Source organism: Amblyomma americanum, chromosome 1 (genome assembly GCF_052857255.1).
Source record: "Amblyomma americanum isolate KBUSLIRL-KWMA chromosome 1, ASM5285725v1, whole genome shotgun sequence".
NCBI classification, from domain to species: Eukaryota; Metazoa; Arthropoda; class Arachnida; order Ixodida; family Ixodidae; genus Amblyomma; species Amblyomma americanum.
Window position 1 is genome coordinate 316,048,890 of NC_135497.1, and position 17,779 is coordinate 316,066,668.

At 45.4% G+C, this 17,779-nt stretch overlaps 1 protein-coding gene across 1 annotated transcript in view; it reads right to left on the bottom strand.

Moving 5' to 3' along the window:
• Positions 1–2,161: 2,161 nt before the first annotated feature.
• LOC144115380 (uncharacterized) overlaps positions 2,162–17,779 on the bottom strand; it is a 152,680-nt gene continuing 137,062 nt past the window's right edge. The window contains exons 19-22 of the mRNA XM_077649747.1: positions 17,088–17,190; positions 16,773–16,846; positions 14,095–14,204; positions 2,162–2,413 (exon numbers count right to left, since the gene is read on the bottom strand). Of these exons, the coding sequence (XP_077505873.1) occupies positions 14,096–14,204; positions 16,773–16,846; positions 17,088–17,190 (286 nt within the window). The 3' untranslated portion in view covers positions 2,162–2,413; position 14,095. The remainder of the gene's footprint in view (positions 2,414–14,094; positions 14,205–16,772; positions 16,847–17,087; positions 17,191–17,779) is intronic.

Below are 17,779 nucleotides of genomic sequence, written 5' to 3' on the forward strand. Positions count from 1 at the left end.
AGGCACATATCACAAGCACGTATGTTGATTATGTTTATATTTCTTGCTCATGAACGTGCAGAACCTTTGTTTTCTACGTCGTCTTTTTGCTATCCTCCGGTTATAGAGGTATTTCTCCATTGCGCGGAAAGTGGAGAACTCGTCTAGAATTGTTAAGCCGGCACCGACGCACGTGACACTCGATATGTTAATCGTACTTCCACTTGTTCTAAATGAGATTGTGTTACGTAAAAGAAACAGACCTCTTTTATGACCAACTTTTGCTTGGTTCAGCTTTTACCTGCCAACCAATCAGTAGATGTTATAACACAAACATTTCCTTATGGAGTTTGTGAAATCACTTGTTCTGAATATCAATCACCATTTGTTTAAGGCAGCTGTTCTTATAAGGGCCTTTCCCCGAATAAAAAAGAAAATGTTTTTTTTTTGCAGCAGGGGTACATTTTGCATCTGAGATATGTTACGATGCGTTGATGCCGTTTTGGGACATATCGCCGATTCCACCCGCAGCCAGTGCCCACGACCCTCAAGTCATAATTCCGACGTTCCAAAACGTTCTACTCATTGCGCCATGCTCCGCTTTTGAAGTAGTAGTTTCGGAATGCCACGTTGCGTTGTCAGGTGACGATACACATTCGTAGACGCGCGGAGAGCAGCGTTGCTTTGGTTTGTTTCGTGTTGATTCATTGCAAAACACTTGACGTGATTATATGCCTCAGACAGGGAAAAGAATTAAGACAAAATTATATCTCAAACGCAGCTAGATTTGCGGGGAAAAATGTATTCATATTTACAGGACGCACCAATGCCTCGGCGCACACCTCTACGAGTCTGACATGCGCCGCGCAACTCCTGCTCCTCTCTGGTTTCACGCATGCGCCCTATCGGCCTCCCAGGCTCACGGCGAAATGCTCAACTGGGCAGCGTAGTGCAGCTCACGCTACAAAAGTAGCCGACGATTTCGCTTCTCGGTGAAGCGATTTTTGAGTGTAACTGCTGCGGTACTTGGCGACCGTATACGGAACACACCTGCTGAATGCACGGAACCTGCTGAATGCATGTGGCTCAGGGTTTTCACTCGGGCAGCGCGCAGAGTTCCGCCGCCGAAGCCTCACCTCGGGCGAACGGCCAGCGTGCGCTACTCTGGCGAGGGACGCATATCTTACCGGTGACGTCATCAGCGAGCAGACTGCATCTAGTCGCGGAGGCCCCGGCCCCCGCCCCTAGGCTTGCGCGCCAGGGGTAGGGAGTAGGGTGTCTCCATTTATGATGGAAATAAAAGTTTTTGGAATAGAATGGACTGCAGCGCGCGCTACATGCGCCGCGGGTCCTTGCTGCACCTTTTCATCCTCTGCTGCGCTCCGCGCTCGGTTACGCCAACAGCGAGGCACACCGCTCAACTCTGGAGAGCTGCAGCGCTCTAAAATTTAAAGAACTGCGAAGAACCGAGGGCACAAAACAGCGTGAGCGTAGTTTTCTTAAAGGGGACAAGCTGCGGGTGCCGCTCGCTCCGGCGGTGCCCTAAGCGCAGCGCCGCGCGCGGCTTAGCCGCGTTCTGGGTCGTTTCCGGCGGGAGCTTTTCATACAAACAGCTTTAGCCACTCCAATAAAGTCGCTGCAACCTGGTACGTACCACAACCAGCAGGCGGGCAACATCAGGCTGGTGCCAGACTTCTCGAAGGAGTGCGACGAGCATGTCCTCTGCCAAGCAGATGCACGTTCAAAGCACGGCAACGCCTACGGAATATACCATGCAGACTGCTTCTCCCTTAAGAAGCACGAACCCAATCATGCCTCATCATTTCTTCTAAAACTTATACCCAGGCATTACTCATGCAGTTTGGCACATATTTTAATTCGAATGGAAAAGCACCTTTGAACAGTGTCATTTTGAGTTGGTCTCCGATTTGTCATCCTAGACTGCTTGGAACAAGTTTGCTTTTAGAGGCATTGGATTAGGCAGGAGATAAATGCACCTTCAACTGCTCTGAATGCGTTCAGCGATGGGGAAATATTTTTGCGCATCAAAATCCCGTGCTACCAATTCCAAGGAATTTTCTTCTGTCAACAAAGATATGTTCCAGGCCCTCTAAATGTAGCGCGCAATTTTTGGGATAAACAGTAGAATAGAATGTATAACTCTCATGCAGCTGGATCTCACTGAAGGATCAACAAGTTCTTTATTAAATGATTTTCGATGAAACAGGTATACAAGGAATCACAGGCAAAATGAAAGTGAAAGGGACATATCTTAGTCCCAACTCCAAGCAGTCCCTGAGACAACATGGAACTTGGCGAATGTAGTGCAGTCTGAACCCTGAACCTGCAGAATAGCTGGTCACTACTTCTCACATGCCAAGATGATTTTCTGGTTTCTTGCACCTGGCAAGAGATGGCTGGGGTGGCTGAATTCCTGTAACGAAATTAGAAGCACTGAACTAAAGGTAAGAACTTAAATCAGTTGGTGCAGTTTCAGCAGATTTTAAGAGAAGAAAAGATTTACCTCTAATAACAACCCCATTACATAACAATAAAAAAAATGTTACATGGAATACTGCCTCTAGGTCAATTACTGAACCCTTTCAGATGTTATATACACAGTCGTCCACAAAGCAAACAGCTTGGCAGTACATTCACGACGGTCATGTGCACAGATTTCGTAAATATGTAGAAATGGCAAGCAGCATCTCAAGGGGTTAGTGGGATTTTCAATGAACAGATTGAATGAAAGACTGAGGACACAATACCTTTTAAAAGCAAAAAATTCTCAATGATAAAAAGAAAAATGGACCAAACATAACTCGTCCTCAAACTAAGGCCACATCAATGGTAAAAAGCATAGTGCTAAATACCGTCACGACAAATTTAACAGTGGATTCACGCTGTATTCATGCAAGCTTGGTCACATGTTGGAGACCTTTAACTTGTACTAGAAAATAGAATTCTGCAGTGTTGAAGCCATACCTGGACTACAAAATATGCTTTAACATAGAGCTCTGCATTAATTCTGAACACCCAGGTTTTTTAACATCCACAAAAGCCTCGGTACTTTGTATTTTCGTTCAAAAAATGAAAGGTACAGGACATAGAAAAACACACACATCACCTATCATTTTACTCCATTTCACGTTTCCATTGTACCACAGTACCCTTAATAGCAAATATATTATGTTTTAAAATAGAATTTGGCACAATACATATGACCAGCACAATTGGACAAGATGTGCTATTGATGCACTGCTGTTTTCTTGCAGACAAAAGTTGACTCCAGCACCTTGTGTGATATCCTTGAGGCTTGAGCTAAGTCATGCAGCACTACAGTTGAGCCTAATAATATGCTTGACTGTCATGCGTCATTCGTTCATTACATCCGATGTTCAAGAAGACTAGACCCAACACAATGGACTGCAGTATGGCGTACTGAGGAAGTTGATATCGGCACGGAAATGTTTTGGCACTAGTTGGCACATCTTTGCATCTGCACCCATTTCAGTCTCGAAGCAATGGTGTTGACGCACACTTATGTCACCAGCCCAAGTCACTAGCGAAGGTGTGGTTGGCTTGATGGGCAAAACGTTAGCCTGCTGACTGCATGGTGCAGCAAGGGCAACACGCACCAAGGTAGCCCCCATTGAGAGAAGACAGGAAAAAGCATGACACATCTGAGATAAATGCAGAGGCCAAAATGGGTATTTCTGCCCGCGAGACCCCTCGGCATGACAGTGTTTGAGCACAGGGAGTGGTCCATCGTCATGATGTTGCAGTCAGCTACCTCGCGCCTGCTAGCGTGGCATCACAGGTGGCAAGCAGGCACAAGGTGACAAACTTTGATGTCATGACAACTGATCGGAGCTACTGGTTGGAGAGCCTGCTTGGAGGTGTGCTTGCTTCTTTGTCCAAGTTTTGCAAGTAGCAGCGTGCACGGCAATCTACAAGCCGTAGTTGCCATGAGGTGTGTACAAAAGGTTGCTTTTAATTATGGCACACAACGTAAGCCAGCAGTGAAACTTTAGTAAATTTGTGTCTGCAGAACTTGGTATTTGTCATGACACTTCCTTTGCCCAGCAGTATCTGGCAGCAATCTTTCAGAGAAGCGAATGCCGTTGACCAATTTTCGAGCTCAGAAAATGTTCTGTGCCACCTAAATAAAAGACAGGGGCACTTGGAGAGTTTTGAAACAGATGAAGTGCAAAAGAAAGTGCCTTAGTGGAATGCAATTGCCACCATGGCATATGGCAAAAACTGGTGGCTGTGTGGCACAATTATCTACCTTACGCACGCGCAAGCTTTTTTAGCTTGCAACGTTTAATCTTGCTCTGCAAGTATCAGTGGTCCATAGAAGTGATAACGTACAATCCAGTGCAAGAAGTCGGTAAGACCTCATTAGGACCTGCTATAAAGAGGTTTGGCCCTAGGGCACCAGATTATTGGAAGCTGTCAACAGAATTGGAAGGTGTCAACATCTGAGGTGAACCTAGCTCTGGGAATTTCTGAACTGGCACCATGGCTCAGTACACTGAACATGAAATTATGCATGCACTCAAGAAAATATCAGACCAAATCAAGCAACCTGCGTTGGCAACAGTACAGTCCACGCCAAAACGACACGTTTAAGAGGAGACATGGCTCTTTGTGGCCCAAAACTGGTCAAAAAATTTGAGTTTTCATCTTTTTATTTTCGCGATCCTGAGGTCATTACGCAGCTATCTACGAACCTTCATTGAAAAAATACCACTTAATTCGTGCGTTATAGTGTTCCAAAGACGTGAAACTGTCTGCTGCAGGAGGAAACTGCAGTTTTGGAATCAGCACATGGAAATGTACAAACAGTGAAAATTTGGTGCTAACCTGTCCATTAATAAAGAAAATAGTTCTAAGATGTTGTCCCCCTTTAAAGGACAATGCACAATGCAGGTTTCCAGTGCAATGGGCCAGCATCTCACCACAATTGGACTCATGATGCTGATTCAGAAATGGCCTCAAACTGCAATATTAAGTTGGATCCTGAACCCGAAAATTAAAAAGCTGGTTAATCAGTCATCTTTCAATTGCAATCTATCATGGATGATGCTCAGAAGAGCAAAGTTCAGGGCTAGTTGGTAATGCATTTAAAAGGAAGCAGCATAATGAAACACAGACAGACAAAGAAACGCACATGAGTGCTGACTCACAACTGAAATTTATTCTGGAGGAAAGACGTTTAAATAGAAAACATGAGAGGGTGGGTAACAGGGCTGCTGCGGAGGATAAAACAACATAATGGCAGTGGCAGTGAGAGATCGGTGAATTATTCAGCTGTGTGTGGCACACAAGAAACCTTAGGTGTTGGTCAAGTCACCCAGAAAATCCAGCTCTTTTTTTGACAAGGAGAGGGATGGAGTGCTCAGGCATTGTTCACCGGCGTAATGAATTTTGAGGGCTTCGTCGATTTTCCTCGTCAACCTAACCCGTCCTCGGCCGATAGTGGTGCAGCGATTAAAGTCAGGGATGCAGATTTGTTCAGGGCTGCTTTCCCCGATTTTACACTTATTACAGTGCTTAGCTAGGTGCCCAGAAATGGCTGCACTTTTAACACTGTTTTGATGTTCTTGGAGTCAGATATTGATACACCTTCTTGGATGTCATTTTCACGGCTCCCAACAAGCTTTCCGCCCTCTGTTCCAAAGTGAATAACCCTCTGGAACCCCAAGGGTGTAGGGTGGCACACTCTATGTCCCCTAAATTTACTCTGTGCCAGTGTCATGCGAGAAGAGGTATCAATATCAGATTCCAAGGACGTCAAAACAATGTTAAAAGTATTAGCCATTTATGGCTATACCTGGCTAAGCACCAGGCTAAGCACTGTAAGAAGTGTAAAATCAGAGAAAACAACCCTGAACGAATCTGCACTCCTTACTTTAATCGCTGCACCACTATCGCCAGAGGACGAGATAGGTTGATGAGGAAAATTGTCGAAGCCCTCAAAATCAATTTCACCGGTGAGCAATGCGTGAGCACTCCATCCCCCTTTTGTCAAAAAAAAACAAAACAGCTGGATTTTCTAGGTGACTTGACAAACACCTAAGGTCTCTTGTGTGCCACACAAAGCTGAATAATTCACTGATCTCTTGTTGGTACTGCCTTTATCTTGTTTTATCCTCTGCAGCATCTTACAAGATTTTAATGCTTTTAGTTCCCCTTTTTGGGCATGTTTTAAAGGTTTTACTATCTTCATGTTTTTATGTATTCACTTGTGTAATCTCCTCTCTGCACTTCATAGTTTTAACGTGTTCCCTGCTCTTTTTTTTTCACTGTTTTTTGTTAATGTTAGCTACCTGACTACCTTTTCACGGCCCTTTACATGTCTTTTTATCGCCTATAACTTTCTTTTGTTCCATTTTTTTTTCTGCCATCTTGTGACGTGACCCCACTTATAGCTGCTAATCGCTGCAGTAGCCCTGTTACCCACCCTCTCATGTTTTCTATTTAAAGGTGAGAACGACCATCCTGATATGACTACATTTTTGCAACTATACTGGATGCGAAGCTTATATAGCTTGCTGAAGCCACCTAAGTTCGGGAACTGCGAAGCCTGAGAAGAAGGACCAGTACTGAATCTTTCTGCTTTCCGGGAAATTTTTAAGAACGATTCGAAACGATCACCACTTGATGAGCTAGAAGAGAAGTTGGACGGCATCATTGAAACCGAAGGATGGGAGTGCTATGAGGTGTTGCGCAGCGACAACAATGATGCGGACGTCGTGAACGCAGTTTTATATTATGTGACAAGGTTCCTGACTAGGAAACTAACATAAAAATGTTTCCCTGCTCAAAATGTAGAGCGTCTCTTTCTGTTGCAGTGCCAACAATGAAAAAAGCCTCTTTGACACTCTGCAAAACCAGGGGCGGACTCGTGCACCCTAACACCAAACTGTTTAACCTTCTTTGCTGCGCAGAAGACTTTTTTCGAAGAATATGGACGACTGCGATGTGCTTTGGCGCACCATCGACCATGTTCTGGACACCTTTCATGTAACGTTCCCCTGCCATAAACATAAAAATAATGCTATTAAAAAGATTCTCCACTACTACGTCGCAATGCGTATGAGGCAACGTTGCATTGGGGAAACATGGGACACTGAGAAAACAACAAAAGAAAAGAAGAAAATGTCAAGACTTTGTAAGGACTGAGACTGTGCGAAATATCAAGCATTTGTGCGAGTTGTGCTACACAAATTCAAGAAGCTCTCAGTGCCAGGCGTCTGCGCACCACAAAAGTGCAACATAGAAACGGTGACTGCAGTCTTAACTATTTGTGAAAGACTTATGGAAAGTGGCATAGGAGAAAAACTTTGATAGAAATGATTGTCACAGTATTAACTGATGCCCTCAATGTATATATGTAAATACATTTGTATACAATGAAACGCTTTTCACAAACATTTCATGTGGTGCGTCCCCGCTGGAGGCAATGTGAATAAATGCGATGCCTTCATATATTGTTCATTTGCCCTACCTTGTGTGTAGATTTCACAATTTGGCGCTCGCTGAATTGAAAGCAACAAATCAAAGAAATTGGCATGAAGCCATAAGAAGTTATAAAGTGTAATGATGGACTACTTGCACCTTAAAATGGGATTTGAGAACAGCCAGGTGCTGAATTTTTTTTTATTGATTTAATCGGGCTGAACAGCACATGTGAATCAGAAGGCTATGGGTGTACGTGTTGCCTTAATTATGACCGATGCTGTCTCCGGGAGCATACGCTCACCTCTTCATCTTTTACTTCTTCAGCAAACTTCTTAGAACGCATGTCTCTCGTGGTCCCTACATCCCTCAAGGTAAGTGCACAAAGCTAAAATCATTCATGTGCTCTATTTGTCCCTTCACGACTGTCAAGCAAGAGGGTAGCCATCGCGTGGCACTCCCCACCATTATGTGGAAGAGCGCCGAGCCGCAGGCCCTTCAACGGTTGGCATTCGAACGTAGATTGCATCCCGTACTATAAACCCACGTGTTACCACACGGTAGGTCAGGGCAGCATGATTATTGCGAAGAAAATGATAACTGCGCAAATGCTCTCCAGCGGAAGAGCAGAAATGCGTGCGGCGGTGCGAGCGGCCGTCGTCGCCGGGAACCTGACAAGGGCGACATCCGGCGGAGGCTGAAGGAAGCTTGCAGCGCCTGTGACTCTTCCCGGTCGCGGGAGAGAGGAGAGTTTCGCCTCCTAAATGCTTCTATCTCCATGCGGCCGACATGACACAGGTCAATATGGCGACCTCGCTTGTGTACGGTTGGCTACTGGCATGGCTAGTAGCGGCTGCGATACTGACTTTTCTAGATGGCACTAGCTATGCACCATACTAAGCAGTTTCAATGAAAAACTGACGTGTTTCTTAAAATCCTCAAATCTAAGCCGACCCTAGGGTTTGGAATATGATTATTTGAAAAAAAAAACTATCGGCCTAGATTCGAATAAATACGGTATCACGATTGGAGATGCATCAACCCCTTCAACCACTCAACTACCCAAGGCAAAGCAAGGCTCACCGTGAAACCCAGCTTTTACGATTCTACACTCAACAAAACTTGGCAATTATCAATCACTTAGCACACAAAATGTTAATTTAAACATATGTTGAGAGAGTAAACAGTGTAAAATGAAACAAGAATAGTGACATGATTCTGGTTACGTGTAGTGCCAAGTGGTAAGCGACACGTGCCGGAGCCCATTCCTGGCCGGACACATAGAGCTCTGTGCCACAAAAAAAAAGTTAATTTTTATGCAAGTCAGCTCAGTTTTCCGCTAGTCAACCGGGCCACATGTTAGTGTTGAGGCAAGCTGGAAAGCTGCTTCTTGGTTTTTATTTCCACTGGCTTCATTAGCCTGCTGTCCTTGTGATTGCATCGTTACATGTTTGTTGCTTTGAGTTGCGCGCGCGCCGTGATGCCATCTGTCGACAAACTACAAAAGAAAATGCGGCGGCAGGATTAAGGGGAAAGTGTGTGTGTGTGTGAGGGGGGGGTTACGTAGACTTAATAGTATTTGGAGTCAACTTTCTCTTTGGCCAGCATTGGTTACGAGCTGGACAGTCGAACTTTATGCACCAAAGTTCGTCCAGTCCGCAACGAAATTTTTTGCTGTGGTCGGTTAATTCGAATATTTCTCCCAATCCCAATGACTTCAAATTAACCATGTTTTACTGTACATTATTCCTACAGACATCCACGGACACAATACCACAAGAAACAAAGAGTGTGGCTCCTAAAGTGCCATTCCACAGAGAATGCTTAAATCCGCGATTGTTCGCAGAATCACAGGAAACTAGGGGCCTTAGCCTAGGGCGATGTGACGACACCGGGGTCATAGTAAGGTTTGAGGCGGGTCGTGTGGACAATTTCGCGGCCTCGGCGGCGGGTTCGATGAGGTAATTGACGGGGGATGTCTGCTGAAGAATATGGTAGGGTCCCTGGTACTTGCTAACAAGTTTGGAGGAAAGGCCGGGACCTGAGGAGGGTACCCGGAGCCAGACCAAAGAGTCAGGAAGGTAAGCGGGAGGAAGTGCAGGGGGATCACGGGTGCTTTTCTGCTGCTGCTGGGCGTGAGAAGTGAAGGACCGGGCAAGCTGTCGGCATTCTTCGGCATAAGTTGCGGCTTGAGAAAGAGTTGTAAATTCGGAAGCATCAGGGCGGTAAGGTAGAATGGTGTCCATTGTGCAAGAAGGCTCACGGCCGTACAGGAGAAAGTACGGAGAGAATCCGGTGGTGGATTGAGCAGCGGAGTTATAAGCGTATGTGCCAAAAGGGAGAACGCAGTCCCAGTTACAATGGTCGGAAGCAACATACATGGCCAGCATGCCGCCGACGGTGCGATTAAAACGCTCAACCATGCCATTTATCTGGGGATGGTAGGTGGAGCTGGTGCGGTGAACAACGTTGCATTCCTGAAGGAGAGCTTCTACAACTTCTGAGAGGAAGGCCGGACCTCTATCACTGAGCAGCTCTTTGGGCGCACCATGGCGAAGAATGATGCGATGGAGAATGAAGGATGCAATGTCGTGGGCTGTAGCGGATGGTAAAGGCGATGTTTCAGCGTAACGTGTAAGGTGGTCGATGGCAACGATGATCCAGCGGTTCCCGGTTGATGTGCTGGGAAGAGGGCCGTAGAGGTCGATGCCAACACATTTGAAGGGCTGTACTGGGCAAGGCAGCGGCTGCATAGGAGCGGCGGGTCGGCAAGGGGGATGTTTTCGTCGCTGGCATGTGGTGCAGGACTGAATGAACTGGCGGACGTAACGGCCATCCCACGCCAGTAGTCCCGCTGTTGTAGACGGGTGCAAGTCTTCAAGAATTCGGCATGGGCACACTGGGGATCATCGTGGTAGGAAGAGCAAATGAAGAGCGCAGATGTGCCGGAATGACGAGAAGCCACTTGCGACCATCCGGGAGATAGTTGCGGCGTTAAAGGAGCTCATCTCGGATGGCGAAATGGTGGGACTGACGACGGAGAGCACGGGAAGGAGGTCGAGACGATTGGCCAGATAGGAGATCAAAAAGGGAAGTGATCCACGGGTCTTTGCGCTGCTCGGAAGCCATATCAGCGAACTCAAACTTCAAAGAAGACAGGCCGGATATACAAGGCGCTGCCTCAGATGGTAGAGGGGAACGTGAGATGACATCAGAATCGGCATGTTTGCGGCCGGAACGATAGATAACGCGAATGTCGTACTCTTGGAGTCACAGAGCCCATCGCGCCAGTCGGCCAGAGGGATCTTTCAAGAGGACAGCCAGCAGAGGGCGTGGTGATCGGTGACAACGTCAAAAGGGCGCCCATACAGGTAGGGACGAAATTTGGCGATCGCCCAAAGGATGGCTAAACACTCCTTCTCGGTGACAGAATAGTTGGCTTCAGCTTTTGTGAGTGTCCGGCTAGCGTAAGCGATCAATGGTCTAGCGTAAGCGATCAATGGTCTAGAACCTTACCTTATACGTTTAGTAACATAGTGGAACTTTGGCTAACCAAATGCGTCCCTCGTTTATGCGATGAACCACAATGAATTATAACAGGCCCAATGAACCCTTCACCAAAAAATCCCATTAATGTCTGCATTTCAGTACGCGAGACCACTCATCCTGCCTTGTACGACAAATGGTGGGGACTGCCTGGAATTAAACAGGCGCTGACAAGGCACTTTACAAGCAGATCTCATGTTACCCAAGTTATTAGAAATCTATATGAAGGCAGGAACATGAACACTAAAATGACACAACCTGCTGTAATGACAGTTTGGATGATTGTTTGAAACTGCATTCCATACGTGTGAACCGCAGCTGCTGGTACAATGCAGTTCTCACATGGCCTGCTTTTCCACTTGCTCAACTGCTGCAGGCATCATGGGAATCAACCATAACTTCATTTTAATATAAATTATTGTGTTGGTGGCAAAACCGGCAACAGGACCAGACTTTATGGTATCCAGAGGCTGGCTGAAGCATCTTGTAACTTGAGCACCAGACCAGAGCATAGCAGTTTGAAGACGTTGTAAAACATGCTCTACACTTAATTGCTATGAAGGAAGCAGGACCTTCAGATCCCCAAGTGATCTGGCAAGCCTGAGATTGGGAGTGAATATGCTTAACCCCTCTCACATCCCAAGTAAGGCTTAAACATTCACATTAAACACTCACAACCGTCCTGGCGAGATTTTTTACTTCGCCTAAAATATGCGTACCTCGCCTGGGCATATTGATCTCGCTACGATTGGCCATGGCGCCGTCAACAATCGCAAAATCGTCAGATCACGTTGTGATTGAGGAAACACCTTTCGAAGCAAACGATTCTGAACACCTGTGGATGCAAGGGGGGTGGGGGGGGCGGTGCCGTACAATATGAAATTTCGACTCTCTTAGAAATCTGTCAGCCGTTTTTTGTTTCCCAGTGTAATGAACCTTTCCCCCAAACTGATGTCATGTTTACTGGGAAAAAAGTGGGTACATTATGTGGGTAAATACGGTATCAATGCATATACTTAACGTGCAGTGGCAAGGGTGCATAAACTAAATGTGCCCATTTTATGGTATTTCCCAGATTATACAAAACACAAACTATGTGATGGATTAGCATAGCACATGTATGTTTTATAATCAGGATTCCAATGTATACAACTAATACCCCTGTCACACGGGCACTTTCGATTCTCATTGAGCTCGATCTGCATCGAGATTTTCGAGCACGCTCGAAACATCCGGTGCTACACGGGCATTTTCAATGCTCATTGAGAAGTTTCCCTCATGTGTGTTAGGTGGCGCCAAATGTTCCGCCGACAGCCATAACATGGCGATGTCCGGCAACACTGTGCAGTCGGGGGCAGCGGCAGCCAAATCCGTAGCCAAATCGGTACATTGCGTATCTGCGCCAGGTTTTTGTGGCGCACCTCTGCTGCTGTGCGATGCAACCCGAGGGCCTGCAACGCCTCCGCGATTTCTGCATAGACTGCGGCGTTTCTCTTCTGGCGCCGCAAATTATTTAGGCGGTCCTGCCAGCAGTCGATGAGAGCGGCTGTCTCGCGCTCGCTCCACAGTTTCCACGCCGACGAGGAGGAGGACGCCATCTTTGTTTACACTGACGGCGAAGCTTGTCTTGGAGCATGGTGTTGAGATTATTTTCAAATGTTTGCATATAAGCAGGCATAGTACCTGAAAAATGTTCTGTATTACATTTTAATCAATTACAACAACAACAATTGTGGTTTGATTTTGTTAACTAGTGTTTATTTTTATAGGTTCATGAGAACGAGAGTGTTCTCGATTGTGCTTGGAACCTCAAGCACTCTTGAGGAATCAGCATCGAGTCAAGCAGGATCGAGCTCGATTGCGCTTGAAAGTGGCCGTGTGACAACCGTCGATCTGCATTGAGTTCGATGAGCATTGACTCAATGAGGATCGAAAGTGCCCATGTGACAGGGGTATAAAGTGCAGCAATGCTGCTTTTTAGTGAGTGCATGCTAAATGTCATTACTATTCATTAAAATGTCTACACAAAAACGAAAAATGTCCCGCAAAGCACTTCATGATCCTGTGGGTACAAGCCATAAACACAAATTCTTACAGTCTACATTACAGACAACTAATTTTCTAACCAAATCACTGCAAATCACAAAAACTTGCATTGTGCACCAATTACCCGGCTTGCTCACACTGGTGATCGCATTCTTTGACGGGCCGTAGACAGCGTGAGAGCAAACTTCCGGTACCTTCCCCTCGCACCAGGATCTCTGAAACTACAGGGCTGCTGGCAGTTCAGTTTTTCCGCAAATCAACCAGCCGCATGCAATTATGGAAGGCAGGATAGGGTGCTGTTTCATCGCATTTGATCTCCATTTGCCTCGGACTGCTGGCCTTTCGACTGCATCATTACGCGTCTTTTGCTTTACGCTGCGCGCATGCCGCGATTCCGTCTTGAGGAGGAAGAAGGGGGGGGGGGGGGGGGGGGGGGGGGGGGGAATGGGTGAAAAAAGTAACCTACTCTTTCAGATAAGAGGACAAGATGTGACTGGTACCAGACAGGTGGAGTCACATGATGCACAGCCCAAGAATACAAACTCATTTGGTTTGTCTAGTGAACACACATATTAGTGCCCCTGAAACAGTTTCTAAGCATGGCAACTAAACCCTGCTAAATTTGGATAACAAATATAGCTGCCCAAAGTACAGCAAAAGGCACACAATTTTGCTCCAAACTGCACCCATTTCTATGTACTTCTATGGTGTCATTTCCAGTGAAATTAGTATACCACTGCAGAGACAGCAACAGTAAGCTGGAAGGACTTTATCAGCGTCACAAATGGGCAGAGAGGCAGAGAAAACTGGCCAAGCCTGCTGCACCACAAGTGAAAAAGACGAAAAGGCCCCACTCTGGTGAGGCCCTGAGAAAAAAGTGGCCATTTTTGTGCTGCTGGAAAATTAGCAAGGCGTTTCTATTTACAAATAAAAAAAAAATCAATGAGGGAGTTGGAGCGCATCCTGTCTCTTCACAATGATGACAATGTAATGACAAAGTCCAACCAAAAGGCTATGCAAAGATGCTTTAATGTATAACCTCCTTTTCATCCTCACCTTATTCATACATAAGCGCCACAACTTTTCTTATCGTTGCTTCGATCCGGGAGATCTCATCCACAATTTTCTCATTACTTGAAACCACCAACTCTTGGATCAGCTCCATCCTGCAAGGACCAAGCAATGTTAGTTATGACCCTGTACATATGTAGTAAACATACAAGCATAAAGAATCCCACAGAAAACATTAACTCACTTCAAATAACCTACAGGCTCTACTGTGACAGAAAATAAAGATGATTGCACTTGTAATACATCTGCTTCCAGAAAGTTCAGTTTCTCCAGACCCTATGCACTGCTCATGCCATGAGAAGAAATCCCTTACATGAAGTGCTCCATGAGAAGAACACCTTACATGAGGCCACTTTTATTCCCTGAGGTATAATTTGTGACGATTTCATAACATTGGAACTGGAGTAGCATGCCAGGTCAACAACCAGGCAGACCTCTCCTGTTTTATTAAAATCTCTCTCCTCCTCCTCATAACATTGGAAAGCAAGTTTTAAGTGGTACCCATGATGATCCAGGCTATCCACTTGCTTAGCTTAGCTTGGCTACGTTAGCTAAACTGATCGCATAGGCTGATGGTTCTGCACGCTCAAGCCAACATGGCTGAAATGATTATCTTAGACTATACTCATTAATTCAAACCTCAAGGGACCAGAGATTTTCGTCAATTATCAGAAATGCCCCTAAATATGACCCAAGACTAGTGCTGTGCATTATGGACATCTATACATAAAAATAGCAAATCACATCTCTTTCATCATCCAAGTGCGGTTAAATGCTATAGCACAAGATAAAATATCAGTGAAAGGCATTGATGTCTTCACTCGACCACAATTCTCCGACTGTTTGTATGGCTGAAAAAAAGTGATCAATAATGCATTTGTTTCCCAAGAGCAGTAAAGCCACATTAATTGGGACCTCAAAAGACTGGAAAAAAGGTCCAAATTATTCAAAGCTCTGACAGTCGAATGGCTACAAAAAAACTTTCAAGGAGGAGGAGGAGGAGGATTAACTATTTTCGTCGACAAAAGTACCAGATGGTGTGGGGTTATGGCCCCATCAAGTGGCCATGAGCCTGTGGCGTTCGGCAACTTCTAGGGCTCTTGTCACAACCCGGATCTGTGTGTACGAGTCGGAACTGAGCAATGCGGCCTCCCACTGGTCTGGATTCGAAAGCTGCAAACCCCGAGAAGGGGAGTCATGAGGGCAAGCCCAGAGTATGTGGCATAAAGTGGCATGTTGACCACATAGTTTACAGGAGGGAGAGTAGACCTTTCAAAAACAGTTTAACAGAGCAGCAAGTTGAACTGATTAAAAGATAAGCAATGGTCATCTGCGGCAATGCCGATTTATCGCAACTACGCTGTGGTGTACTGTTTGCCCACTGTCATGAATATCAAAGGAGAACTGCTACAAAATCTACAAAATAGTAAGGCCTTCTGCGGCCTCCTTCACAGGAGCGATGCTGTAGCAGTGAAGCCACAACAGAGCAAGCAGCTCGTGATGACTGCGCATTTTTGGCACATGACCACGCAGAGGGAAGAGAGGGGAAAGCACATTTGTGCCGGAACAGTGCAAAGCCTAAAAAGAAAAACGAAAGAGAGCAGCGACGCCCAAATCAGTGTCTCATCTGGTGCACAGCTGACCTTGGCTCCCTGCTGCGCGGCCGATAGCAGATATCGTCGACGACTGGTAGACAAGGCTTAGTCAGGCCATGTTACGGTCCTTTGTACAGAGTCGATCACACTTGTCTAGAGTGCCCAACAGGTGCCATCCAGGGGAAATGAAGCGGAATTCTAAAGCAGGTATTGACTTTCACTGATAATGGTTGCGCCGGAGAGCAGCAGAATAGACACGTGAACCGCACAGGCAGCAGCGCCTTACCGCTAGCAAAGCAGCTGCAAAAAGATTTCACTTCATTTGCTCCGCAGCACACCGCCCGAGCGCTCTAGACAAGTGTGATCGACTCTGTACGCAGCATCAAGGGACATTTGTGCTTTTACGGTCCCTAGTTGGGTCCAATAACGTAACATGACCATTCCGGAATGCTGTTGGGCACAGCCCGACAAGCTTTTCCATGCTCAAATTGTGCACGTTTTCCTCACAATGCATGATGCACCATCTGTTAAACCACACGCTGTCCAAATATCCTCTGAAGACTTCGGCAAATAAGAAGACATAAAAAATAAACATTCCATAAACAAAATTGGCAAAATAGCTCCGAACCGGAACAGCCGCAAAGTGGATAAAAATTTCAGGCCACAACGCGTTAATGATATGAAATTACATGTAAATGCGTCAACTTCTGGCAGTTCATTTTTTCAGATGTGTAACAGTGCTAAATTTCATACATCACTCTAGTATTTCAATAACACAAGTTCTTTAGGATGTTCACAACTAGCTTACAAAGGCACTGTTTTGCAACACAAAGCATGCAAAGCCCAAACCACTCAGTCATGCACTGCTTTGTATAACACAAAACGTTTGGCACATTTAACACAGAACATGTACTTTCATCTACTTAAAAATTTCTGTCCACATTAGTTATCAAATCAGTTAAAAGACAAATAGGGGTTGTCTTAAGCTGTGATTTCTAACACTACACTCACAAGGCGAACTACATGCCTGGGAGAAGGCCCTCAGTGAAAATTGAAGGCAGTAATCACCTTTGTGCATGCAGCCTGGCCAGATCTTCCTCCAGGGATTGTAAATCCTCTGTGTCACTGTCGTCGGATATACACTGAGGAAGAAAAAATATTCCAGCTCAAAACCTAGGGTACTGTTCGAGAGATTTTCAGGCCATTTTTACTGCTTCAAGCACGCTGAAATGCAGCAACTGTTTTAATTTTAGTCACCAAGGTGTCAATAAATTTAACTCCTATGAAGCCTCTATTAGAATCGGAAATCCAATTTATTAATTCACCAGTAATGTTGTACTTAGTTGCTCTTTGCATGCATACAGAGCAAATGAGGTTACCTACCTGCCAGTATTCACTTGCTGGGTCAAAGGAGTTCAAGACTCTAGTGACCTCCTGTCTCAGCCTCTGAGATGGATGTTCGAATAAGTTCAGCAAGTCAATGACACTGGAACAATCACCCGAAAAAGAAAAGAAGAACGTATCTTGAGACTTCAGTTCACGTATCACACACACATAAACAATGCAGTGCAGGTTAGAACCATATGGTTCATGCTCATGTTTTGTGCTACCAATGCAGTCAGCCTGATGCCTATGAAATACAGTAGACTCCCTTTAAGAGGAACTTGAAGGGACTGGAATCTGCTTGTCTTGCCAGAAGTTCAACTTAACAGAGATGCCCCTAAAAAAAGATATGTGAGCGTACTAGGTATGTCCATATTTATGTTACATGAAAAAAGTAAACAAAATTGTCTTTTTCAGATAGAAGGTAATTGTTAACAGAGCATTTATTGCACTATACAATAAGACAGAGCATGAAACAAGCTCACATTATCCTACGTGAAAATGGCATTGGTCTAGTTTTCTTTTTCCATTATCTTTCTTTTTTTCTCACTATGTCCCACAACGGCTGCTATTGGTATGAGTTTTTCTTTTCTGCTTATGGCTTATGGGGGCTTAATGTCCCAAAGCGACTACGGCTATGAGGGACGCCATAGTGAAGGGCTCCGGAAATTTCAACCACCTGGGTTTTTTAA